The 27052-nt window shown below is 52.8% G+C and overlaps 1 protein-coding gene across 3 annotated transcripts; it reads left to right on the top strand.

Moving 5' to 3' along the window:
* Window positions 1-11092: 11092 nt before the first annotated feature.
* Window positions 11093-26830, top strand: SLC16A1 (solute carrier family 16 member 1). Of its 3 annotated transcripts, none has more exons than XM_071450048.1 (5): window positions 11093-11183; window positions 19819-20076; window positions 23457-23600; window positions 24064-24924; window positions 25330-26830. In XM_071450048.1, the coding sequence occupies exons 2-5, from the start codon at window positions 19860-19862 to the stop codon at window positions 25593-25595; spliced, it is 1488 nt and encodes a 495-aa protein (XP_071306149.1). In that variant the 5' UTR covers window positions 11093-11183; window positions 19819-19859; the 3' UTR covers window positions 25596-26830. The 3 variants fall into 3 exon arrangements, with proteins under 3 accessions (XP_071306149.1, XP_071306151.1, XP_071306152.1); XM_071450050.1 differs by lacking the exon at window positions 11093-11183 and adding an exon at window positions 11504-11636; XM_071450051.1 differs by lacking the exon at window positions 11093-11183 and adding an exon at window positions 18484-18527.
* The last annotated feature ends 222 nt before the right edge of the window (window positions 26831-27052 follow it).

The raw sequence follows: 27052 nt of genomic DNA, 5'->3' as shown, positions 1-27052 counted from the left end.
GGTGCTGGTTGCTGTCACACTGTCCTGGGATAAGCCAGCTGCTGTTCCCCACAGTGGTGGGGTGTTGGGGCAGGCAGAGCACAGGGTGCCCCTGACCCACATTCCTGAGGAGCTGGTGGCATGTGGCCTGGTGGTAGGGCTCAGATACCACCTGCAAGGTGGTGGGGTGGGAGCAGAGGTGGAGGGGCAGGAAAGTAGAACAGACAGCCTCTCTCCATGCTGTGCCTCAGCCCTGGAGCTGCCAAACAATGGCTGGAAAGGTGATGGGAAGATGGGAAGTGTGGGGGGAATGGCAGGACATGCTCCAATTGCGTGTGCGCTGTCCCTGCCAGATCCCAGCAGGCTCCCTCCTGCTGGCACTTCCCTTGGGCCACAGTTTCATCCCTGTCCCCATGGCTCTGTGCTCTCCCAAGGACCTGCCAGCCCTTCCCTTCCAAAGTCTTTGTTTCCCAATCACCGGAAGCCAGAGACTCAGGTTTCCAGGGTAGAAAAGCAATTTCTTCCCCTGAAAATTGCCCCTGTTTTGTTTTGTCTCTCCTCACACAGCCGTGGAAGCCAGGGCTGCTGCCACTGGGGCAGCTCACAGGTGCTGTGGTGGGTCTCCCTGGAACCCAGGGCCACCGCAGTAAGTATGAGCTCCCTGTGAACTCTGCCCAAACCTTCACATGAGTGAGTGTGGAAGCCAGGTGCCTTTCCCAGCAAGCTGCCTGCATCCTGCATCCATCAGCAAGTGCAAGCTGGCCAAGCAAAAAGCTGCAGCTCAGTGCAGCCCCCCACACCAGAGAGTGAGTAGACAGCATAGCAGTAGAGAGCAGGGCCAGAGTTAAAGTTCCTGGGCTCTGGTATCCAGATGGGACACAGCCCCAGCCTCAGTATGGCCTCAGCTCTGGTTCGGGTGGGATTATGGTTTTCTTCAGATAGAAATGAGTGATATTAACCCCCTGCTCACCCCAGGGATCCACACCTGGGGTCACAGCTTCTGAAACCTCACTGAGACCCATGCAGCATTAAGGATGTACAGAGGTGCACACTATGTACCAAGCAGGCTGATCCATGGATTCCGCCCCGTGAGCGTGAGTTTCGTCTGAGTTCCCCCATGAGGGAAGTGAAACTAAAGATTTCCTGGTGTGAAGGCTCTGCCAGCACTGATGCATCCCGCTGTTCTGCTGCCTGGGGTCTCTTGGACAAGGGAGACCACTCCACAATATCCTGCCTGCACTCCCACTCCCCTGGCACTGAGGATACTGAAGGCCCCCCTGCCAAATTCCTCGGCCTGGCTCCTCTGACCAGCTTGAAATTCACTTGGGAAAAAAATACTTAGACTAACAAATAACAACCCTGGCGGCTGGCCAGTGATTCAAAGCCTCCAAAAACGAAGCTGAAATTTGCAGCTGGCCACACTCCCTGCCTGACTTGGCAACAGTGCTGGTGTCTGAACACCTGCCAGGGCCAGGAGCGACCATGGCGCCCGCAGTGGAGCGCGCCGCGCCGGCCGCGGGGCACCGTGCGTGCCCTGGCACTGCTGCTGGGCCGCCCAGTGCGGCTGTACCTGTGCCCTGGGCTTTATTCTCACAGAAAGAGATCTTCTGGCTCTCGGGAGCAGCTCTGCCAGGACAAGGAAAACGACCTGGAAAAACAATGTTTGCAAACAACGCTGCTGCTGTGGGAGGCAGAGTGCACGCCGGAGCTCTCTGGGTTCAACACCGCAGTGTGCTCAGCACTCCCGCATACTGTGGGCCATGACCAGCCAGACTGGCCCTTTGCCCCACCCTGGGCAGGCTGGAATCACTGCCTGAGCTAGCTGAATAGCAGCTCAGCTGGGACGGGTGCTGCTGGGGTGGTGAGAGAGCTGGGGCTGAGTGGGCAGGGGGTCAGTGCAGTGCTGGAGAGTAAACAGGTGGCTGTGAAAACGCAGCAGAGCCTGGCAGAGGGTTGGGGCTCCTGCAGAGAAACACAAACTTTGGTAATCCTAAATGACAAGGAGGTAGAGAGGTGCAGGGGAGTGGAGGAGCTGAGCAGGAGGCTGTTGGAAGGGCAGGGCACTAGGCTGCAGCCCCTTGGCCTCCCCATGCTCAGGAAGGGGTGTCATGTGGAAAGGTAATTGGATCCTGGGATTTACTGAATGATACTGCGGATTATTTCACGACCATCATGTCGCAGTGTAATCTCATTATGGCATTACACAGCCACGTGCACGTGCAGCCCTATTGGGCCCATGGCTGGTGACACATGAGGACCTGCCTGGCCTATACGTTTGTTGAGGCTTGATCTGAGACGAGACAGCAGAGGAGGGGTCATTTAGTCAAGGGTGGCTGGTGACAGCTGGGATTTGGGATTTTCCAAGACACACAAGAGGCTGGGACAGGGTGCCGTGGCTTTGTGGCAGAGAGCTGAGCCCCCAGGTGCAGGGGGAACACTGGCAGGTAGCAGTGTGGCGATTCCTGCCCTGGGGCTGAGGTTCTTGCCCCCAGCATGGGCTGAGGGGCAGAGCAAGAGGCAGCTGTGCAGCTTGGAATGCAGCAGAGGTGCTGGGCTGGTTCTGACAGAACTCAGACACTTAGAGGGAAACTCTCCATCCTGGGAGACCTGAGCCCTGGGCATCCTAGGGGAGCATGGTCAGGGCATCCCACAAGGCAAAGGGGGCTGGGATGCTGCAGGAGACCTGGAAGCGAGGTCTGCAGCTGCTGCTAGCCCTACGACAAATATCTGCTGTGAGCCCAGACCACGTGCCTCCCCTCCCGCTCTCTGCACCATAGTTGGCTGCTTTTCCAAAGCATAACAGGCAAATCCCATCTCTGAGACAGTGAAAACACAGCTCACCCCCGCAAGGTAAGAATAGCAGATTAGCTGGGGCAGGCAAACAGCCTTGACCACAGCTTCCTGCCACAGACCCAATGAGATGGAGCTGAAGGAGTCCCTGAATCCCTGTACTGGGGCATTTGGAGCCAAATGGGGACTCGGGGGACTCACGGTGCTGCTCAGAGAGGAGGGCAGCCAGTGCAGGGGTCTGAGACTTTAGTCCACCCGGGCTAGTGCCTGAATCCCCAAAGACAGAGGGTGTAAGGAAACTCTGTCATCCTGCTCATCTTCCCTCGTCCCACCAGCTCAGGACAGGGAAGTGAAAATCACAGGGCAGCATCAAGAGCTGCCGCCACCCAAGCCATGGCACTGGGCATTGTGTGATTAATCACGTTTGGTGCTTGTGCCCTAATGAACTTCCACCTAGAAAGTAAGTATTTGTACCCGGCAGCAACAGGCTTAATCAAAAACAAGCTTTTTGAGTTTTTTTTGTTTGCGCCCAACTGAAACATGGAAATCTGAAACACTGCAGATCAGCCAACTCTCCCGCAGCAGCTTTCCAGCAGGTTAACTTTGAACTGGGGTGATAACAAATTATCTGCTAAACACACATGTGGAGGGAGCTCAGTGCCAGTCTGTCTGACTTGTCTTTAGCTGTTCCTGCTTGAAAATGTAATTTTCTTTGACATTTTGTATCACTCAATTTTGTTCCTTTAAGCCTGTAAACCAGGGAAAGGGTAGCAATGCCTTTATCCTAAGAGGAAGCATGACCTCCTGCTTCAAAACAAGAGCTGGCTTTATTTATCCTATCCCCAAGCTGGGTTTGGGGAATAACAGAAATGTTTGTTGTCCCACAAAAGCCTGGTTTATCAGCTATTATTAGAGCAGTAATGGCAATTTAGAATGAGCTTATTAGGCACATTTAACCCTATTCTCTGATTATGGAAGATCAGGGATTTGTAACTGGGGCTATTGCAACTATTTTCTGCTGTGAGTTTTTGAAACCAGCATGGTGCACCCACCCTGTGCCTATGTAACTGTTGAGCCAGGGGGTGGTTGTGCCTCCACAATGGGTCAAAAGTCAGTTCATGGGGTACCTGCCAAGTTGAAGAAGATGCTCTGGCTTGCGCAAAAGACTAATTAAATTGCTTTATGTAACTCCTCCTGCCTAAAGAGCTCAGTCACCAGAGTGTGTGCAAACCCAACATATAACAGCACATGGAGAAGGTGGAACTGAATTTGCTGGTGAGAGCTAGTTTTGATGGACACTTCACAGTGTCCAAACCTTATATCCAGTAATGTTGAATTAGAAGGTAGGACTTGGGCTATGTGAATATATTTTCTTCCCCAAAACAACCTTCTTTCTAGTCACCACTATGGACAACACTATTTCAGAGAGAGAAGAGTGGGACCTGATCTAGTGTGTGGCATCTCTGCTGTTGAGGGGAGGTGGAATGAAACTATTTGTAAGGTCCCTCCCAACCTGAATGTTTCTATGATTCTATGGTTCTGTGATGACCTGCAGAATGGGCAGAGCAAGTAGGGTGGGTGGGCAGAGTGGGGAGACCATCCTAGTGGGATGGGATGGGAGAGTGCATGTGGCAGTGAAGCAGCAGCTTCCCAAGGACAAGCCAGCTGCATTCTGACCTGAGCTTTGCTGTTGGCAGGGCATGAAATCCCATCTCCGTGGTAGCAAAAGGCAAAGTCCCCAAAACCTGTTCTGGGCCAAGGGCTGCCTCGAACTGTTAGTGTACTTTGGTGGTGTTGGACTTAGGCCTGTGTTTGTGCAGGGAGGGCACCTGACCCACTTCAGAAAGAACCATCTCCAAACGAGCCAGCCACAGGCACTGCTCCTTGCTCCCATTTGCCCAGGGTCAGAAACGATGCTGGGTTGGCCCTGTGAGGGAACAGAGCCTGCAGGGCATCCTCCCTGCTCAGACCTGGGGCCCACTCCCTGTCAGAAGCAAACCTGTGTCAGGGCACGCAGCAGCAGTGATCTCCTCTCTGGGGATCTTTCCTCCAAACAAGCACGGTCAAACAAAGCCAGGGGGACAGAGGCTTTCCTGACATTGTCAGTCCAGGCTCTTTGGGAACAGAACAAGAGGGGTTTTGGAAACAAGCAGCACAAATATGTATTTACACATGCACACAATAGGCTGTGTGCTCACAGTGTGGGATGTGAGCGCACCGTGGCTGTCCTGCCACTGGGCCCTGCCAGCAAGGGGAAGATGGAAACAGTGACACACTCAGCCACCAAGAAACTGCCAGTGTTGGCTCTCCTGTCTCCCCTGCTCACCTCCATGCAGCCTGATGGGCTGGGGGCGGGCATTTAAAGAGACAGGCAGCTGCACCAGCTGGGGCATTGCTAGCAGTGTGGTGCAGGTACCCCTTTCTCTCTCTTTTCATTACAGATGGCCTCTGGAGGGCTATTTTGGGGGAACATTTAGGTATCGAGCAGCCCAGAGAGTGAGAATGGGGCTGAAGTGTCCTCATGCTGCTGCTATCCATGGGGGCAAGAGAGCTCAAGGCACCTGGGTAAGGATGCCAGGGGAGAGTCACACAGACTATTGTCCCCTCTGCCTCCCCTTGGCACCACAAGTGGGGTCATGTTCACTGCACAGGCATAGGTGTGACTCCAGAGGTGGTCCTCCTCAGAAACCCAATCTGAACCACCAGGAGCTCACCTGAGGACTCTGCACTCCCCTTGCTGGTGCAGGAGAATGAGAGCATGTCCCTGCCTTCCTCCCTGACAGTCTTCCAGATACAGAGCAGCCCAGGATACAGAGCAGCATGGGGATCTGCACTGGTGCTGGCTTGGCAGAGAGAGAGGGCTCAGTGCCTTCCCCAGGGATGGAGAAGTGCTCAGCCCTGAGGAGCTGTACACATGGCCCAGGGGTGACCTCATGGCCCACTCCACAAGTGCCTTCCTTCCTAAGCGCTTGTCATCTTGGCCATCCCAGTGCACTGATGCACTGGAAGTCCAGTGGAGCAGCAGAAGCAGGTTCCATGCTGTCCATCAGCTGGGTGCTCAAGCCAGGAAATCCCAGTCATGTCTGGTACTTGCCAGGCTCCAATCTAAAAATACCTAGGGAAAATAATCCTCCAGGCTCATCAAGGCCAAAGCAATTCTGAGCAGATTTCTGGACAAATACTGGGGTTTGTGTTTTTGTCTGTTCTCAGCACGCACTTGTCTCAGCACTCACTGCCTCCCCAGGGACTTGTGGGGCCGAGATATCCCAATGGCCATCCCAGCCATGTTGTGACTTGGGAGGGGAGTGTAGGGCCAGACAACCACAGCGTGCTGTGGGGCAGGAGTGGTCTGAGAGGGGGGTGGGACCAGCATGGCCAGGGACTGAGAGACATCTTCACAGGTGTCAGGGTCAGCTGATCAAACCTCTTGGCTCTCAGGCTGCCTGCAGTCCTTTCCCTTCCTCTTCACACCTACAGGAGTGCCCCAAGCTCTCCTGAGATGATGCAGGACCAAAAATGTCAAGTACTCCAAGAGAGAAGCCTGGCTTTGTGCAGTATTCCAAGAGAACAGCTGCTATAGATGCTGCAAAGGAGAAAAACGGAACTGGAGCACAGCCCCAAGCTCCAGCTCATCCCCATGGTGAAACTACCCTGAGCTCACTGAAGGTAGCATCCTCCTAGAAGCAGCCCAATCAACAAACCCATCTGCAGTGGAAACTGATCCTAATGGTGCATTGTGTGGAGAGGCAGAGATGCTGAATCCTGTTTGAAGATGAAGAGATATGGCTAGGAATGCCATCAACCTCTTGACAGCCAGGGACCATGCAGGGCAGGCTGGAACCAGGAGGAAACAGCCTCTCTGGGCAGGGATACAACAGAGAATGAAATGCAGGTGAGCTAGTGTTATTGACATGTGAAGTTATTTGGTGCAGGATATGGTTAAATTATTTGCCGAGCCCCCACCTTTTCCTCCCCACCCCAAGAACAGGAATAGAGTCATTAAAACAGCATGTTCTGGGACAGTGGAGATCCCATGGGAGAGCTGGACACGGCAAGAAGTACACCCACCGCCATGGCCTGACCGAGTACCCTTGCCTCTTGCCTCAGGGGTCCCCAGCTCTGCCAGCAGGCTTTTGGATAAAGATGATCCCAGCATCTGGTGTATGTAGCAGAACAGGATCTTGTGCTGGTCAGACTGGTTTGGGTGACCCCAGCTTGAAGACAACAACACAACAACAGTGTGGCTGGGATGCAGCTGAGTATTCATCCAGCAGCCTCACCTTTGTGTCTCCTCTGTGGTGATGCTCCATTCCAGTGGGCTCTCACTCCCTGGGGTGACATTCACACACCAAGCCCCTCATGCCAGAGGAAACACCAGCCCCTTCCCCTGCCTGCCTGGAGGCATTGGCAGCAGTGGCTACAGACCCCAAAGGATGGACCTGGTTGAGTGAGGACTAGTGTTGCCAAGACGTGCTAGTCAGGCAGCCAGCACTTGGGAAAGAAGGAAGGAGAATGTGGAAAGAACAAGTCACTGCATGGGGAGCATATGGAATAGCAATCAGGGAAGGACAGCAGCCCACATACTCCTTGAAGAGGGAGCAGACGCCCTCACGAGTGAGTCCTCACAGAGCATTCAATTAGTATTGGAAAAAGGACATTGAACAGCCTCACTTTCCTCTGGTCCAGGAACGGAGGGGCAGGAAGAACAGAGATTCTATTTCTTGTGGCAGCTAAGTTCCTTGGCAAAAGGTGACGTGCTTGTGCAGGCTGCAGCATGAAGGGCCCATTGAACAGAGCCAGGGAGCTCTTACCCCAGAGCATGAGGAAGAGGCACAGTGCGAGGGACAAGGGAGGACTACACCAATGGTGACATCTCAGTTTTGCCATGTGGTCTCCATGTGGTCAAGATTCACTTATTTCTAGGCAAGCTCTCCAAGGAAAGCATGCTTCTCCTGGCAGCAAAGAGCAGGAGTGGCAGCTGCCAGTATGCAGCTGGAGCCAGCACAGCCTTCTCTTTCTTAGGCAGGATGCAGCAAAGCCAGGTCAAAGCAAATGCAGCAGGCAAAGCTCTCTACAGGGCGCAGTTACTCTCTTCCCATCTGGAACAGCAGGACCAGCTGACTTGCTGCCACTTGCCTCTGACTGCCACCATACCACACCATCCTCCTCACTCCCCTTCCCCTGGAGCTCACAGTGAGGTGGCAGTCCCTTTTGGTCAGGGCTTCTGAGAAAGACTCCAGGAGATTATCCTCTTCCTGCTAGCCTCACATCATCTCATGAGCCAAAACACTGTCTGTCTCACTGCTCACTGGTCACATGGTGGCCCAATGCCAATTTTGATAAGGAATTATCTCCACTGCCACTAGGTAACAAGTATGGGGTTCTTCGTGCTGGCAAATGCAGGTCTCTCTGACATGGCCACAAGTGTCAGGATCCAAGGGGGATCTTTGGGGAGACAAAACCTTGTTAAATGCTGGTCAGCATTGCTGAGGGACATATGTGTGAACCTGACACAGGTAGCAACAGAGCAGCAATGGGAGTCCAGGCAGGTAAAAAGTGTTGATCTAAATGAGCATAAAAATGAACACAACCACAGAGGTCTTCCTCAAAATGGCAATAGTGGCAATTTTGAACATCTTAGCAGGCCCTTTCTTTCTAAGGCAGATTATTTTCTAAACAATGGCAGAGGCTGCTACACCAATACACCCCTGAACAATGTCATACCTATATCATCCATGGAGGAGAACTTGCACATTCTGTAAGGACAGTGGTTTGATGCCTTCTCTTCTGCTTCCGTTGTCATGGAGTAAACTCAGAGCCTGGAAAGTCAGTTGAAGTGAAATGTCAATCCAAAAGCTCAGAAAACCCTTTTCCAAAGCCTAGTCAGGAAACTAGGATGGATATCTCAATAGAACAGACTTTCCGAAGAGATTTCCAAGAATTCCTGGATTTGGACTCATGTTGTTACCTCTCTTATCAAGCAGGACATACGTATTCATGACAGATGAGGACTAGACTACTACATCTGCTACGGACATTAATTCCAAGAGAAATCAGAACTAATGATTATGTTTTGAGATTACTAGAGGTCCATAATGTTTACAGTGGAACACAGAAAACCTGGATTTGTACTGCTCTGCTGAGGCCTCTCTCACATTCTAGAAATGAAATGGTTTGGCTGTCCCGGATGTTGAACTTGATTAGTGTCCACCAGAAATGCAGTCAGAAACAGGACTGCGAGGCTGCTTAGTGTTGCTTTTCAAGGACAGCTTTGTTGCTCAATATCCTGAAACAATATCCTGTTTTCCTCACAAGAAAAAAATTCCTAATAGGATTATTATTAAATCCGTCTTTTAAAGGAGACAAAAATGCAGCAACACAGAGCAGGAAGGACTCCTTCCCATTTTCAGTAAGATGAAGAAGCAGCAGGAGCAGCAGGAACAGGAACAGCAGAGATGTCCTGCAGCTTCTCACCTGCCCTTCCAGTCCATCACTGCTCTGGCAGCTCCCTGCTCACTTGAGCTCTGCCATCCCTGGCCTCTTGTTTTGCACCTTGCTCTAAAACCCACACACTGGGGCATTGCACAACAGTGCCAGACAAAGGACATGCTCTCTGGCTTCATTCATCCCAGCAGCACTGGGTCTTCTCAAAGGAAACTGGAAGGCCATGTCCCACCTGGGATCCACCACAGCACTTCCGACTGCTCGTCCCCAGCGGAGCAGAGCACTTGAGCCTAGGTAGGATCCTAACAGCAGAGCCAAGTGGCACTTTGATCCAAAATTGCCCCTTTGAATTGTTATTTATTTGTTGTTTAAGCAAAACAGAGCACAGGCCTCTCCCTGCTCAGTCACACAGGAACAGATGGATCAAGAGATCCTCCCACCCACTCACTCTTTGGGTTATGGTGTCTCACCTCAGAAGTGGGTGAAAGAGTTGGTTGTAGTCCCTGGCCTTTTATTGAGTGCACCTGGTCCATTCAGTGCCTCAACATGCTCAGAGTACACCCGTGACCATGCTTGCTGTGATGGAGGAGCAGTGGTTCCTTTGATATGGAAGAGCTGGTACCTCCACACAGCTGCTCTGTCTCATCTATGGACCATCACTGTTTATTCCCTTCTTTCCCTTCCTTGACTCACAGTTGAACTACACCACTCTTCTTTTGGCTATGAAACAAATTAGAGCATTACATATGCAACCAAGAAGTCAAGTAGCATCATTAGGCTTTGGGAGACAGCAGCCAGAGAAAAGCATGCCCAGGTAACAGTCCCTTTGTGTAGGACTTGGGACATGCAGGGAGTGAAGAACATGGGATGCACGGCTGCCACAGACTGGTTTGCATCCAGAGATGAGGAGCTCTGCTTGGGATGGGAACATGCTGCCAGCAAGGGCCTCTCCCACGCACCTCTCCCATGCACGGTTTGGCACACAGAGCCTGGGACTGTTTCATCCTGCAGAATCAAACTGTGAGTGAAATGGCGAGGGCAGCCAGCTCCTTCACATCTCTGGGTACAAAGGCCCAGCTGAAATAACTGTGATCACCACAAATGCCCCCCACAGCACAGTGTGTCCTTACCTTCATGGGAGCACAGCTGCCAGCAAGGGCTGGCAACGCTAAGAAATGTGGTGAACGCAAAAAGCACCATCATCAGGCAATGTATTTTAATTTTAATGGACTTTTAGGTGCTGCTGTGTTTTAATACAGACACTGTGCAGCATTCTGCACCTGAAGGGGTCCAGGACCACCGGGGGCAGGGCCAGGTATGCTAGGAACAGGGCCAGGACTCCCGGGAGTGGGGTCAGGGCCCCCCAGGAGCCGGGCTAGGAATCGCACAAGTGGGGTCAGGACCCCCGGGAGGGATGAGGGCAAGGGGACCTCCTGTTCCTGCCCAGCGAGTGGAACTCCTGCGCCGAGTCACTCCGTGGGACAAGTTCAGGGAAGTCCCGCGCTGCCGCTGCGCCGGGCAGTGTCATCCGGGCTGGCCTCCCAGCACACTCGGCCCCAAAGCCCGATCCGCCACCACCGGGGGCCCGTGGGGCCGTGGCGGTCAGTGCTGTGGCGGCCCGTGGGGCCGTGGCAGCCCGTACCGGGGTAGTATGTGCCGTGGCGGCCCGTGCCGGGCCGGTCCGTGCCGGGGCAGTACGTGCCGTGGCGGCTCGTGGGGCCGTGGCGGTCCGTGCCGTGCCGGGGCAGCCCGTGCCGTGCCGGGGCAGTACGTGCTGTGGCGCACGGCCCGGCTCGCGGGGCCCCCGGGGCTCGTGAGGGCGGGCAGGGGTCGGGGGGGCCCGAGAGGCGCACGTGGCGCGCGGGAGGCGGAGCGTGGCCGGGCACGCCCCTCTCCCGCCCCCCGCGCCTCTCCGCCCTTATAGCGGCGGGGGCGGGGGCGGCAGCACTCGGCGGCGGCGGCACCCGCAGGTAGGGCGCGGGCGGCCCACGTGGCGCGACGGGACGGGCGAGCGAGGGGGCGAGCGAGGTGGGGCTCGGCGTCAGGCCCTGGCTATGGGAGCCCCACGCACTCTGGCAGCTCCGCGCTCCCCGGGGCCGCAGCTGCCGGCCCGGCTGTGAGGTCCTGGAGCCGGTGATGGTCCTGGGCCGTTCTTGGAGCGGGGGGTCGCCCTTGTGGCCGGTCGCGCAGCCCGTCCGTTCGGTGGCCGGTTGGTTCCACACCGGCGTTTGTGGCTGTGTTGGAACCGCCGCTCTGGTCTCCCCCGCCCCCGGACTGAGGGGGGAGCCATGTTTTGTTCCCGCTCTGCTGTGGCCGCGTGGTGAGGATCCCTCAGTACACTGCCCCGAGCGCCCTCGTTCCTCTCTTACCGGTAGTAGCGCCCTGGGGTGGTGGTGTCCCCGGCCTCCTTCTCCCGGCGAACGGTGAGGATGGATGATGATGGCCTCGAGGGGCCCGGGTAGCCCCGTTGCCCCGAGGTGGGGGATCCCTGTCTTGGGGAGCCTCGTTTCCCCTGCCCGGCCCCTCAGGACGCTCCCCCAGCGTGTTTGTGGGGCCGCGCGGGGGAATCTCCGCGCCATTTGAAGGTGCTCGATAAACTCCGGGGGGCAGGAAGGAGGTGATCACTGTGTGTGTTTGGCTATTGATAAAGGCAGGGAGGGCCTGGAAGCTGCGTGGGAGCCATGTCCTGGGAGTGGGTCTGCGGTATTGGGGTGCAGAGGGGTACCCCTCGTCGCCATGGGAGCACTCCTGCAGCCTTCAGGGTGAGCTCAGCAGCATCTGGGTGAGCTCTGCATCGCGATGCCGCTCATACCGGCCTTCAGGTGACTCCTCTTGGCAGGTGCTCAGAGCTGGACCCTGGGCATTCGAGGCTGCTCAGGTGGGTGAGTCACCCTAGGCATTCAGCACCGTGATCCCCTGCTGGCTGTGCAGGATAGACTGCGGAACCGTGCTCCGGCTCCAGGAAAGGTCCCTTTAGCGCTTGTTTCTGCCTACTACTACCTCAGGGAGGAGGTAGTAGTAAGGTCATGTTGGCCCCATAAGTGTTTGAGGCGAGCATCCACCCTCTGGTGTGCGAATCGGTTAGCTGGCGAGGCGTTGCGATGACCAGCAGCAGAAAGCTGGGGCTGCTAGAGCTCAGTGGTGGCTGGTGGTAGCTTACACTCGCTGGGCAGCAAGGGGCTGTCAGAACACTCCTAGAACCAGGACCGACCGGCTCTGGTCCTGGGGTCTGCTCTGGTTGAAGCCTAGTGGCCTCTGGCAGGTGTTTGCTGGCCCCAGGGTGAGACGCTCGGGCTTAGCGGGACTGGGCTCCAGACATGCTGCTGGAATGCTTCACCCAGGGTGGGTATTGCAGGTCGGGCAGGAGTCCTGCAGCTGAAGGGTGCACAAATGCATCATGAAGGTGAACAATGCCAGAGGGTTTGAAAGTTGACTCAGGCAAAGGGGATGAGTGTGAACAGGAGGATCATAAGGAAATTGTGAATTGTATCTTCGGCAGGAGAAGTGGGATTTGTGTCCTGAAACAGTAAATGGCCTGAGTGCTCACACCCTGCCCCTTAAGTGTGGACCTTTTGCACAATGGTTACTCATGTTCTCCAGCTTCAATTTTTTTCTTAGGAAAAATGTGGGTTTCCTTAGTTGCATCACAAGGAAGCAGGTATAATGATTCTGGTCTTGTGCCTTTCTGTGAGCCTTAAGTCTTTTTGTGATGTACAGGCATCCCATTTTCATGCTAAGTGAGGTCATTTAGTGCTGTTGGATTCTCCTGGGTGTCTTTGCGCTGAGGTTGCCTTGGCTGTGTCTGGAAGGATAGGAGCGGCGCTGAGAAATGGGCCAGGGCAGGGAGCAGGAGTGTGCCGGGTGTAAAGAAACTCCCCCAAGCTCCTGATAGTGCCTTTGTTGGGGAGGAACTTCCTTGGTCTTAGATGAACCGCAGGGGTGAAGGACCTCCCAATTACAAACAAGTTCTGCTAGTGTATGTCAAATCTCTCTGTGGGGGTGCCTGTGGCTGTCCTAGCTCCTTGGGAAGGTGTGAAACATTGTTCCCTTTCAGGAGGTGTTACCTGGAAAAGGTGTGAATGGTCGCGTGTGCTTTCTCTTGGCTCCTATTTGGCCCAGTTGGCCTGATTTATCTGGCAGCTAAGGTGGAAAATACCCAGTGACTTTCACGCTGTCATTTTATATCTCCTTTATGAGGAGTTGAAAAGCTGCACGTAGGCTTGGGAGGTGCATCTCATTAGGGCCCTGTAGTGCAAATCTACTGTTGCACTTTTATGGCATTTCCCATTTCCTCCTCTGGAATAAGCCTATAACAGACTCTTAAGAAAGTAGGAGCCTCTCACTGGTGGTATTGGTATGACTCACTGTGTCCTTAGAGCCGCTGCAGAGTAGTTCTGTAGCTAAGGAAAATCCATGTGGGGCTGTAGTTAATTACTGGAACCACAACCACCGGAGTGCTACTGGGCCCTCGGTGTGACCTCCTCTCCTGCCTCCATCCCAGTGCTGCCTTGGTCCTGGTTTGAGGGCTGGGTTCTTGGTGCGAGTGTCCATCCCACTTCCGTCCATGTACTGCCGGGTCCTTGGTGTGACCTCTTCTCCCACCTCCACCCTTGTGTTTTTGAGTCCTTGGTGTGCATATCCCACCTCCATCCTGGTGCTTACTCATCTGTGGTTTGAGGGCTTGAAGGTAGCAATAATGTGGCAGTGGCTGGGATCAAAATTCAGACTCCTGCTCGTAGGGAAGGGACAGCCAGTTCAGTTTGATGGTAACCGCTGTGACTTTTTGTGATTTTGCAGCCCCCTGCTTTGCCAAGACACCCGGAGCTGTCTCTGGCTGGCATTGTGGGTCTCTAATGAAAGAATGCCAATGCTAGTCCATACTACATTTTTCTCATTCTGAGGATTTCTGTGAGGGCACAGGGTGTCCTGGGAGCATTCCTGAGCACCGCTAGTGCAGGGAGGATCAACTTGGTGTCCTGGCAGAGCACAGCTTGTGCTCAGGGTGTGACTGGGAAACCCTGTGCAGGGGCTTGAGCACCTCCTGTCCCCACCTGAGACAGGGGTTTGGCTGGAAGCTGGTGCCGTGAGAATCCCTTTCCCTAGGGATGGGAGGGACTCTGGGTGCTGTGCTGGGTGCTAAAGCTGATGTGAGCCCAGACTACATGCAAGAGCTGCTTGCTTCACATAATATTCCTTTAACTGGTCTGCAAACCCCTCTGGCTGCAGGATTTTGGATTAGAGGGCTCTAGAAGAGCCATGACCACAGCCTGGCTCTGGTGTAGAAATAAGCCAGGCTTTCTCCCTTGGGCTTGTTGGTATCTTGCTTAAGCTTGACTTCATGCTTGCTCACACCAGTAAGATGGGTTGATCCTTACTGAGCATTGGTGATGCTAATAACCAGGCACAGCAGCCCCAGACGGGAGCTTCTCTGGTGGACACAAATAGCTGCTCATCTCTCTGGTTGGTTGGCTTCCCTCAAAGCTGCCAACAAACTATCCCAACACCTCACTTTGCAGGGCAGCTTGCAGCCTTTCTTGCCCTGTGCCATGCTGGGAGCGTTTTGGGGGCTGAGGGGCTGTGTCCACCAGAGAGTAATTGTGAGCGTCCAGGGAAAGACCGTGGCTGTGCCCGGTGGGATGAGCAGGATGATCTGTGCCTCTGCGGGCTGAGGCTTGTGCTGCCAGTGGGGGAGCTGGAGGAGGGTGGCTGCCAATGCTGTGCCCCATGGCGTCTGTCTGTCTGTCTGTCTGCGTGCTGGTGCTGGCTCACCGGGCCGGCAGACCAGGGCATGTCTGGGAGTGTGTTGGCCATTTCTGGTGGGAAGAGGCACTGAGTGGGCTGGGCTGCTCCTGGCCAAAACCTTGAGCTTGCCTGTGCGGGCTGCCGGCCTTGAGTGAGCCCTGCCTGTGCTGCTGACCTTGGCTCACCCCAGCAGCAAAGGCTGGGGCTGAGCAGGGCCTCAATTGACTATTGTCCTGGTGCAGAGCCCTTGGAAGCGCTGCGGAGTCACGTAGGCCATGTGCTGCCAGGTTAAACCCTGCCTGTGGGTGCCTGCTGGAATTAAAGCTCAGTGCATAATGCTCTAAACCCACTTAACTGGTGAAAGTGGTGTCTCCTGACAATCTCTATTTCATCTCACTTCAGGCCAGAAAAAGGCCAAATTTGAAGGTATAGAGTGTTATAGGCTGTGAACAGCTGATGATTGCCAGCCCCTTCATTTCCCCAGCAGGAGATCTCAGTTTAGGTTTAGGGATCAGAAGGAGAGATTCTGGGGGCCTGCCAGCTCCCCATGTTCCCAAATGTCCCACGGATTTTTATGGCCCTGTGCTGAGCACTGCAAGAGCTTCTTGTGGTGAGCTGGGCTTTGGGGAGCTGGATGTGGCTAATTCTTAGGGCTTGGCTGATGGGAATGAGCTCCTGGGGAACAGCATCCCCCTTTCTGCTGGCGGCTTGAGGGAAGAGCTCCCTCAGGCCGTGCAAACTCTGCTGCTAGCAAGGGGCAGCTTTGTGCCCATCCTTCCTGGCCTAGGTGTTTCACTGATGGCATTTCTAGCCCAAAGGCTGGGTCCAGCTTACAAGGGCACAAGGTGCCCAGATGGCTATTGGATAGCTGGGACATCCCTGGGCATCTTTTTGATGTGGAGATCCTTCTCTGGCCAATGCTATGTCCATCTCAAGCTGGGGGAGCACAGGAGGAACAGAAAGCAGGAAGCAAAGACAGCAGGGCTGGGATGAGCCACTGTGGATTTCACACCTGCAAAGATACCAGATGAACCTCTGCTGGCTGCAGCACGAATCTGTGTGGCACTCGGCTGATGGTGGGTTGTGGGAGAAATATATGGGTCTCTCAGCTTGTTCTGCTCCGTGGAGCAAGAGTTCAGGCTCCCTGCCTGCCCTGCTCCAGTTCCCAGGTACTCAGAGAGCCCTGCTCCAGGGGAAAGGCTTTGTGAGCTCAAAGGGCAGCAGGTGCCACTGAGTGTATAACCACTGTAGGGAAGCCTTGAGCTGGAGAGATGTGTGAGTAGAGGCAGAGGTGTGTTGTGCCTGGGCAGGGTCTCTGCTTGGATGGGGGAATGGCCCTCTTCCTTTGACCCCAAAAAGAAGTGATGTGAACCACTTCAATAAAGGCTTTGCCCCAGAAATACTTTGGGGCATTTGCAGTGCTCTATAAATGTGAGCCTCTGTCTTTCTGTGCTGGAGTCCTGCCAATCTGAGCTTTCAAAAGCACAGCAATTTACTGCATTATGTAACTAAAAGTCTTGAAATCATACTGTTCCAGGCCCCTTTGGAGAAAGGATAACTGCTTGTGGGTGGGACTTAAGAGATGGCAGGGATTTAGTCTTCTGAGGGATCTGTTTTGGGGTGATACCATCCTCATTGTCTCAATTCCTGCTCTCACTCTTGCTGTGCAGAGGAGGGTGGCTGTAGGCTACCCATTCCTGCAGATTAGTCAGGACTTTTATAGGGGAGCAGTTGTGATACTCAGTCATTACTTGGTCTCATCAGTCTTAATTACTGCAAATATGGTTATTTTATTTCCTAATAGGTTGAACTGTAGCTGGCTGCCTGGCAGCTGTGAATTTGATTTCTAATCACATCTTACATGTTGCAACTCTTCCAAAACAGCTGAAAATGTCATAACTGTGTTCTGGTTGTTTTTGGTTTTTTTAATTTCCCTTTTTGCAAAAGGGAGGGAATCTTTCCAGCACATGGGCTGGCTGCCTTACATGTGCTTTATTTTTTTTCCTCACTTGTTTGAAACTAGTTCTGTGTGGGGGCAAGGAGTAAATCGTCAAGAAGCCCAATGCAGTTGAATCATGAGCTTTCTAAAACTGGTCTTTCTTATTAAGGATTTTCAGTGAGTCAGGGAAGAGTGTTGTGGCATGCAGAACTCATTGTGTAAATTCTCTGGCGTCAGACTTTGGGAATCTTTGGTCTCAAAACCTTGTTCAGCTCAAGGTTTTTCATTGTGCCTCAGCCATGCAAGAGAGGTCATGTCTAACCTGCCAGAAGCCTTTTCTTTTTACAGAGAGATGCCACCTCAGGAGAAGAAATGTTGCTTGTAGGGGAAGAAAAAATAAATTAACCAAGCCACAGTCATTTTGGAGCAGTTGAGCTCCTTGGGAGCAGTGAAAGAATTAAACCAGTGTATATGTCTCAGGAACAAAAGGGAAAAATCCCCAACACCTCATCAAAACCTCCTCAGCCTTTGCCTTGGATGGCTTTTATTGCCTGTAGTTTTAATTAGTGCTCACAAGTAGATTATATTCCTTGCTGGGAGCTTTTATAGCCAACACCTGGTAGTTTCAGCTTTCAAAAATGTTTTGGATAAATCATTGTGGTTGGATGATGCTTTAGGGTTCACTGAAGGCTGTGAAAGCTCAGTGTGACTCAAAGCAAGAGGTGGCGGAAGCTCCAGTGTGCAGCTTGCGTGGGGAGGGCATGTTCAGCAATTCCCAGTGCTCATGGTGGGTGGGTGGGCTGCTCTGTGTTCCAAGAGACCAGACTGCATTGGGAGTCTCTGTGAAGCCTGGCTGCTCCCTCGGTGGTCCCACGTAGGTGCCCACAGGTGTGTGTTGGCCCAGGGATCTGCCTGCAGCCAGACACCGGAGATGCGGCTCATCCGTTGAGTCCCAGAGAGGAAATCAGAGGAAACGGGCTCTGGCTCCTGGGCATAGTTCAGCTGTGGACGTGCCAGGGGCAGCGTCTTGTCAATGATTCCTTTGTTGGAGTGGCGGGTGGCTTGGAGCTGCTCGTGATGGTCATGTGTTGCGCTGGCCAGGATGCAGGAAAATACCCTGCCAGTGAAAAATCATTGTCTGGGTCACACTAAACTAGTCTTAGCAGCTTACAGAATCCAACCTCCTGTGCTTTTCTTTCTCTCGCCTTGTGTGGGTCTGGGGCATCACCGCAGCCAGGTGTCAAGTGGCCCTGGCAAACCTGGTGCTGTATCAGATAACTGCCGCCAGTACCTCCAGTGCCAGGTAGGAAGGAGCAGGATCTCCCCATGACTCTGGATCACCAGCTGTGCTTTGACCAGGAAGCTGGGATCCCAGCTTTGGATGTGCACCAAGTGACACAGAGTGAATGAAAAGGCAGGAGCCCGTAGTCCTGTGCTGTGTGCTATAGGGATGTGCCAGGTAAATGCTGGTATGTCAGCAGCCATGGATGAGATGGTAATCGCTGTGAGCTGGGGCGGATGCAGGCTATAAATAGGAGGCTGCACCTCTCTGAGCCAGCACCACACTGCTTTGAAGTTGTCACTCTGCCTGGCATGACCTCAGGAGCTCTGGAAAAGACTCTCCTGCTTGAAGGTAGCTTTTGCCCTTGAGTGCAAACTTGAGCAGCAGAGAGCTGTGGTGTGTGGGGTGGGCTCTGGTGAAGGAGCCTAATGCTGTCCCCTTGGCTGGTGGTGCTTAATATGGGTGAGTGAGGTGGGGGTACTTCTGGCTGTGAGGCTGGGGAGGGCTGCAGTCCATCAGAAAATGCCTTCTGAAATCCCTGTGGGTGCACAGGAGTTCTGGGGCTGGTAGTGGTTTCTGTGGCTTTGCATGTTGTGACTCTTGTTTGTGAGCAGCTGCCCTTGCTACAGTTCCTTGCTGTGATGCCTTGTGCTGCTCTCAGCTGCCTGTACCAGCCTTCATTTGGAGTAACAGTGGCTCTGGAGTGTGATCTGGTTCTGCTGCTGTGTGGGCCCATGCATGAACAGCCTGACCTTGATGGCCTCTGTATTGCTCCCAGTCAGCCTCTCTGAGGGGATTCCACACCTCAGCAAGCCTGAATGGCATCTTCCTGTTTATTTTGTTTTCTAGTCATTTCTAGTTTTGAACTTTTTAAGTTAATTGTTTTTATACTTGGGTGCTTTGTGAAACCTGCCATAGCCTTTTTGATCAAGGCGGAGGGTTTGGATGCAGTTGGGTCTGGAAGTGCCCTGCCAGGGCCAAACTGCAGGGGAACCAGGCTCTGCTGGGACTTCTCTGTATGGATCCACCTCTGCCTTCTCTGGTGGCATATGGGAGCCTTCCTTGGTCACCACTCAGGCTAAGTTTAGCCATAGCCACTGACCTTTGGGAATGGTGGGTGTGCTGTGACACCCAACTGCCCTTTTTCAGCAGAAATAGGGGTGTCCTGTTTAGCTTGTGCATGGGGACTTACTCCCCCTCAGTATATCTGCATTTAATATCCTTGGTGTGCAGCTCCAGCTCTAGGTGGCCTGGGGCTTCCTGGGATTTTGCAGTGCTGGGGTTGCACTCCAGCAACCCAGATGCTTTGGGAGCTCTGCCTGTGCAGATGAGTCCTGGCTGCTGTCACAGACACTACCTGCCCTTTCCAGCTTAGGTCGGGGTGTCATGTCTTAAATTCGTCACTTAAAAATGTGTGCTGACTGGGCTCTTAAAGGCCAGCTGCAATCTGAGCATGTGCTTTGGAGTGGCCCACTGTGCTGGTGATCCTGGGGTGATCTCACCTCACGGATCAACTTTCCTCATGGTGGTGGGGGCACTGGTGTTATGCCAGCCTTGCAAACAGAGCTTGGGCCATGCAGTTGTGTGCCAGGAGCAGAGAGAGATTCTGCTTTCAGCTGAGGCAATGTTTTGTCCTTTGCAGATCTTTGATCCCCAGCTGAATCACCGCCGACTTGATTCAAGATGCCACCGGCCATCGGAGGCCCTGCAGGATACACTCCTCCTGAAGGAGGATGGGGATGGGCTGTGGTCGTCGGAGCCTTCATTTCCATTGGTTTTTCCTATGCCTTCCCCAAATCTATCACAGTGTTCTTCAAAGAGATTGAGGTCATCTTCAATGCCTCCAGCAGCAAAGTGTCCTGGATCTCCTCCATCATGCTGGCTGTTATGTATGCAGGAGGTAAGTGGGGTGGAGGCAGCGGTGCTTGTGCTCCTGCATCACAGCACAAGATGCTACTCTTCTGCTGGGACTGGTGATTCCCACCCGGCTGTGGTGACAACAACCAAAATTTTGCTAACACTTTGAATTCTCTCCTTATCTGAGAGCAAAACCTCCCTTAATGAGTTTTTGTAAAGGAGGCTGCTCAGAAAGTTCCATTTAATGCCCAGAGTGCAAAAACCGGGTTAATCTGTCCTCTGCAAAGCTGTAAAATCTTTCCGGGGAATTATGACTTGTGTAATTCTGCCCTTGTCCTTGTTACAGTGAGTTGCAGATGCTGTGTCTACTCCCAGCATCCTCCTGAAGGCCAGGAGCTGCTCTGTTACATGTGGCAATGTGGCAACTCTGCTCTTAGGGGTACTTTCAGATAAGACATCGATTTTTTTTTTTTTTTTTTTTCCAATTCAGGGAATAGTGGGTGTATGTAGGCATCTGTCCTCAGTTTCTTGTCAGCTCAGTTGTGCTTGGAGTGCACTGAAGCCTCGTGCCACATGTTACTGCTTGCTGGTGCCAAGCAGTGCTGTAGGCAGCTTGTGCTGTTTGAGAATGGTAGTGTGCACTGGAAGTACAGAGACATGAACAGAATAAGGCAAACCCACCTAAACTAAAACAGCTCCACTCCCTCCCCTGTCCTTCAGAAGCTGCCTTTTGAAGGCTTTTAACTCTCAAGCTGGGTGCTTTATGCATGTTTTTAGTGGGTGAACAGCATGCAGAGTGTTCCTGGTCTCCGGACCCTGGGGTCTTGTATGTGCCTGCAAACACAGTCTTGTGCTGGGCTGAAAGAAACACTGTGAGCCTGCTGTTGTGGCCACTTCAGAGGTAAATGGGAGCTTCTCCCTGCTGCCAGTCCCCAGCTGGCAGGTTGCCTGCAGCCTTGTTGGATTTGTGCATCCAAAGGACCTGACGTCAGCTCCCGGCTGAGCACGAGGCTTTTCCTTTGCAGGGAACAGGCTCTGCTTTGTCCTCGCTCAGCTAGCGAAGCGACCAGCACATTTCCCTGCTCCAATGTTGTAACAAGCTTGTAAACCGTGTAACTGCCTTAATGAGACCCAATCTGGGCCATTCCTCCTCTCCCAATAGCTCAGAGCTGGTTCTTCTGGGGGCACTGTCTGGAGCTGCCTGGCAGCAGGGGTAAGAACTCCCTCCTCCAGTACTGGAGTAGTGGTTGTCCCAATGTCCCCCTCCCTCCATGGTGATTCTGTCCTTCCTGCTTTCACTGAGCTGTAGCCATTAAATTCCGGCAGCTGCTGGTCTTGGTCTGCTTGGCCATATGGTGGCAGGGATGCTGAAAGTAACCCCAGATCTACCTGGGTGCATTTTTCCTCCAGAAGGTGGTCAAGTACTGAACAGGCTTCCCAGAACAGTGGCCACAGCCCCAAGGCTGCCAGAGCTCAAGGAGCATTTTGGACAATACTCTCAAGCAGAAGGTGGGATTGTTGGGGTTATCCTTTGAAGAGCCAGGAGTTGGACTCTATTCTTGAGGATCACTTCCATCTCAGAACTTTTTATTCATCCCCCAGCTGCTGAAGCACTGGAATTGCTGCTGCCCCATTCATTCCTGCCTGAAACCAGACCCTTTACAGAGTCTGAATTGCACTGGAGCAGTCCCAGTGTGCATCCTGTTTTCCCTGTCTCCTAGGACACCTGCCTGCTTGGAGGCTGAAAAAGTAGTTCATCTTCTGGAGTAGTAGAATCTCACAGAGCTGGGGCAGCTTCTGTCCTGGTAGGGCTGGGTGTGAGGAAGCAGCATATTTCCCTACAGCTGCCCTGTGCAGCCATCATCAGGATGCATGGATGTCATGGTGTCAAATGCTCCTTTGTCAGCCCCATGTTGGGATTAGATTCCATTATTTACATGTTTTTGGCAGCTTGAGCAATCAAGTTAGATCAGGTAATGTTTAGTCAAAAACACTTCCAGTGAATCTAGAAAACAGGTATGGGTGTTGTTTTCCTTTAGAAAAGGGGGGGGATGAGGAGAATTGCCCCTAGAGTACCTGGCACTGCCCAGCTGTGTGGCTTCCTGCTGATTGCCCTTTGGAGCCTGCTATTTTCAGGTGGACTTCCCGGAAGAAAGGCTGTGGCTGCATTTAGACTCTTCAGGGGCATCACATTTGCTGAGTTCAAGGTTCAGGTTTTGCAAAGTGCTGAGTGGTCTGTGCACCTTGTAATGTGGCAGCTCCCAGGTGCTGCTGCTGCCACCTCTCACAGGACCAGAGCCATGGCCCACCCCTGGTGGCATTGCATTGGAGCTTCTGGTAGCAGAGAGCAGAATGCTGTGGGGCTGGGAGCAGACTCTGCAGCACCAAGGCTTCTGTAACCTGCTCCAGGCTTTGTTTAAACTGGGCAAAAAGGTCAAGTACCATCTGAGGACCCATGAATAACATGTTGACAACCTCTCTGTCTGTTAATGGCAAAGCAAGGTCTGTTAATATTCAATGGATGTTCATTCAGTGTATTTAAATACATTTTAGTGTCTGTAGAGCATGCTTGGCAGTCTCTAATCACTGTTTGCTTTGGATTAAAGCGCCTGATACTGAAGCACTTAAAAGGGCAATTGGCCCCTGTCTGCATTAGGGGTAGCAGTGAAAACAGAAGCACCCCTTCTCCTGAGGCACTGCTGCTTCTCCCCAAGCCCTGAGGAGCTTCACCTGCACCCAGAGAAGGTGTTTCCTCACAGCTTCATCTGGTCTTGATCAGAAACCTCTGGCAGGAGATGTGCAGTTGCATTGGGGCTGAGACCCCAGCCCATGGTGGGTGGGTGGCCGCAAGTAGGGGAGAGCCCCCAGTGCAGCATGAGGCAGGTGGCTTCGACCTGTCCCAAAGCCCTGTCTCTGGGGGCAGCTGGTGGCCGGGCAGCTCCTGTTTCAGCCCACAGAAGGCAACTTTCTCAGAGAAGTCAAAGCTTTCTGTGCTTCAACAATTCTCTCTCTCTTATGGTTGGTTTAGATTAGATATTTAGGAAGAAATTCTTCCGTGAGGATGATGAGGCCTTGGCACAGAGAAGCCTAGAAAAGCTGTGTCTTCTCCATCCCTGGAAATGGCCAAGACTGAGTTGGATTGCAGCAACCTGTTCTAGTAGAAAGTGTTCCTGCCCATGGCAAGGCGCTGGAACAAGATGATCTTTAAGGTCCCTTCCAACCCAAACCATTTTGTGATTCTCTTGTCTCCAGCTGCCTCTGAACCTTCTGCCCTTTCCCCTTACCCCAGTTCCCTCCCTGGGAGAGACAATGCTGTGTGAAAGCTGGAATCCTCTGGCAGTAAAGCTGCAGTGTGCTTGTGTGTGTGTTTGGTCTCTCATGCAAAGATAACTCCTCTCTGGTGCATCTCCTTTGTTTGCCCAGGTCCCATCAGCAGCATCCTGGTGAACAAATATGGCAGCCGGCCCATCATGATTGTAGGCGGCTGCCTTTCCGGCTGTGGGCTGATCGCAGCCTCCTTCTGCAACACGGTGGAGGAGCTCTACTTCTGTGTTGGGGTCATAGGGGGTAAGTGATAGCTCTGCCCTAGTGGGGCAGTGAAAGGAGCAACTTCAACCCGATAATTATGAGTTGATGTCTGAATTTGCATGAATTCTGTTTCTTGTCACTGCCTGGGTGCCTCTTTAGCTGGCAGCAGGGGCTGACTCCTGCTCATGCCAGCTGGGAAGTGGGTGAGTCAGTTGTTGGAATGGACTGTCTGGGGCACTGGTGGAATCACCATCCCTGGAAGTGTTCAAAAAGCATGTGGATGTCACACTTGGGGCATGGGTTAATGGGGACCTGGCAGTGCTGGAGCAATGGTTGGACTCCATTATTTTAGAGGACTTTTCTAACCTAAATGATTCCATGATTCTAAGTTGGAAACGGAGCTGTGAACTCCCCAGAATTGAAACCCCACTTGTCCTACTAGCCCTTCTGCCAGTGCTGCTGGAGGCATCCAAGACTTGAGCCCCTTATGTTTCTCCTGCAGGTCTTGGACTTGCCTTCAACCTGAACCCTGCCTTAACCATGATTGGCAAGTACTTCTTTAAGAAGCGTCCACTGGCCAATGGGCTGGCAATGGCAGGCAGCCCTGTCTTCCTCTCTACCCTGGCACCCATCAACCAGCTCTTCTTTGGCATATTTGGCTGGCGTGGCAGCTTCCTCATCCTGGGTGGCCTCCTGCTGAACTGCTGCGTGGCTGGATCCCTGATGCGGCCTATAGGTCCCAAGCCAGATCAGAAGAAAGAGACCAATAAGGAAGCGCAGCAGGAGGCTGGGAAAGCGGGGAAAAAGGATGATGGTGACACCAGCACGGACCTCATTGATGGAAAGGCCAAGAAAGAGAAGCGCTCAGTCTTCCAGACAATCAACAAATTCTTGGACCTGTCTCTATTCACACACAGGGGCTTCCTGCTCTATCTGTCAGGCAATGTAATCATGTTCTTCGGGTTGTTTGCTCCCTTGGTCTTCCTCAGCAATTATGCAAAGAGCAAGAAGATTCCTAGTGACTCTGCAGCCTTTCTGCTCTCCATACTGGCCTTTGTGGACATGTTTGCCAGACCTTCCATGGGACTGGTGGCAAACACCAAGTGGGTCAGACCCCGCATCCAATATTTCTTTGCCATTTCTATTATTTACAATGGTGTTTGCCACCTCTTGCTCCCCATGTCCACCAGCTATGCTGGCTTCTGCATTTATGCTGGCTTCTTTGGCTATGCCTTTGGCTGGCTGAGCTCGATTCTCTTTGAGACCCTGATGGACCTGGTGGGAGCTCAGCGGTTCTCTAGTGCTGTTGGCCTGGTGACCATCGTGGAGTGCTGCCCTGTTCTTCTGGGACCCCCTATGCTAGGTAGGGTGTGCTGTGCCTGGAGAACTCACTTGAGGGCATGGTTTTAGTGGGGTGGTGCTGGGTTGGTGATTGAACTTGATGATCTTAAAGGTCTTTCCCAACCTTAATGATTCTATGGTTCTTTGACTCTGGATGTCCTGCCTGGACTTGCTGAGTGGTGGTGGGTTCCCTTGAGCCATGGGCAGCCCATGGCACTGGGGCAGCAGTCTGTAGACCACTGAGGAATGGCCAAGGAAGTGGGATCCGAACCCGTGGCACAGGGTAGGGGAGCAGGGAATAAAGGAATGTGGGACAGGTCCTTGTCTGAATGTGAGGGTGATGGGCTTGGGCTGCTCTTGGGAATATCTCCATGACCTGGAGCTGCTTTGGGGGCTTCTTGCTGAACTGTATACTCTTGTCTTTTAGGGAAACTCAATGACATATATGGTGACTACAAGTACACATACTGGGCCTGTGGGGTTGTCCTGATCATCTCTGGGATCTACCTCTTCATCGGGATGGGCATCAACTATCGCCTGGTGGCCAAGGAGGAGAAAGCGAAGAAGGAAGGGAAGGAGGACGAGACCAACATTGATGAGGCTGGGAAGAAGAAAGAGGCAAAAAATGATGTAGCCCCCTCACCTCAGAAGAATATGGAGGGTGGTGTCAAAGAGGAGGAGAGTCGCATGTGAGGGACCGGTCTTAATCCCGGAGTGTCGGGGAAGCGCTGCTGCCCTGGTGTGGCGGCCAGGGCAGAGCTCCGCTGGCGCTGGGGGGCTGTAAGAAGTGTTTAAACCGGGTGTTCATTTTTAAACAGGCTCTGAATTGTCTTTCCATCTGTGTTAAAGGTAACAGGACTACACATGCAGTATCCTCGTGTGTCCAGGGGCAGGGGGCTTTTATAGTCTGGCTTTTTAACAGTAACATGAATGTACTAATATGTGCCTTACAGTCTCCATATCTAGCTGAATCTGAATGAGCCTTAACTCTAAACTGTGCTTTAGCTCTGTATTCTGCTTGGGGTTGGGGGGATATGTGTGTGTTTTGGGGAGTTTTCTTGTTAAAAAGCCATAAAAAGCAGGATACTGGATTTGTTGAAGCACAATGGGCTTCAGGGCCGGCCCTGGATGAATACTGCTTCACACGCTTCTTACTGCAGATCCTCTGCAGGGGAGATGCAGGCATGGGGCAAGGTGCTCCTTAACCCCCGTGCCCAGTGCCTCCTGGCTCTTTAGGTGGTCTTTAGGTATGTTTTGAAAACACTTTAGCTACTGTAGTTCTTTAAAATCCCTGTTTTTGTAGCTGTTCTCTCATGGGATATTCAGGTTGAAGAAAGATGGCTGGGGTTCTTGTTGGGCAGTGTCACCCACTCCAGGGCTGTGGCAGCCCTGCTTGCCCAAGCCTTCCTTGGGGACTGTTGGAGTCCCCCCTGCCTCCCCACTCTGCCTCAATAGTGCCTCTTCTCAGCCCAGTGCTTGGTGATGTGAAATGAGCTCAGGTTGTGCTGCTGGCATTCACACTGCTGTTGGCTGTGCTGGCCCATCCTGCCCATGGGGTGGGCTTCCACCAGAGCATCCCATCCAGCCAAGTGTCTTGGGTGCCTGACCTTGGGCAGAGTGGTAAGGTGAGTGGAGATGGTACATCCCTGAGACTTTTTCTGCTTTTGCTCTTTTATCTGTTAGAGAAACCTCTTTTACTTGCTTCTGTTCAACTGAGATCTTAAGGCGGTGGATGCTGAACCTCTCACATCTAGGACATGTAAGGGGGAGGAAAGAATTTGTACGTATTTATTTTTTATTTTTTAGTGTTGGAAAATATCTCAACGTACGTGGAGCAGGTTAATGGCTCTCAAGTTCTAGTAATGTTGATCAGAATTCATGTTAAGAGGCTTGAGTTTTTTCAAATAAACTTGTTTTTTTACAATTTACCCATCAAATGTCGAACTTCTTTCTTAGAAGTGAGATTTCTGTGTGTCAGATCACATAGATTTAGGGTCAGTTTTGAGGATAGGGTGAGTGGGGCTGTGGTGGGGCCGGACTCTACACTTGCTGTTCCAGCACCCTATGGAAGCTGGACACATACTGAGAGGGTGAGATGCCCCCTTCTAGCTGGAAGAGGAGGCTTTGCTTAGCAGTAGGATGGCAACAGC

The sequence above is a fragment of the Agelaius tricolor genome, unplaced genomic scaffold (assembly GCF_023055355.1).
Source record: "Agelaius tricolor isolate 1412-34295 unplaced genomic scaffold, bAgeTri1.0.p SCAF_30, whole genome shotgun sequence".
NCBI classification, from domain to species: domain Eukaryota; kingdom Metazoa; phylum Chordata; class Aves; order Passeriformes; family Icteridae; genus Agelaius; species Agelaius tricolor.
Note: the sequence above shows the minus strand (reverse complement) of the source record. Positions and strands in the feature narration are given on the sequence as shown.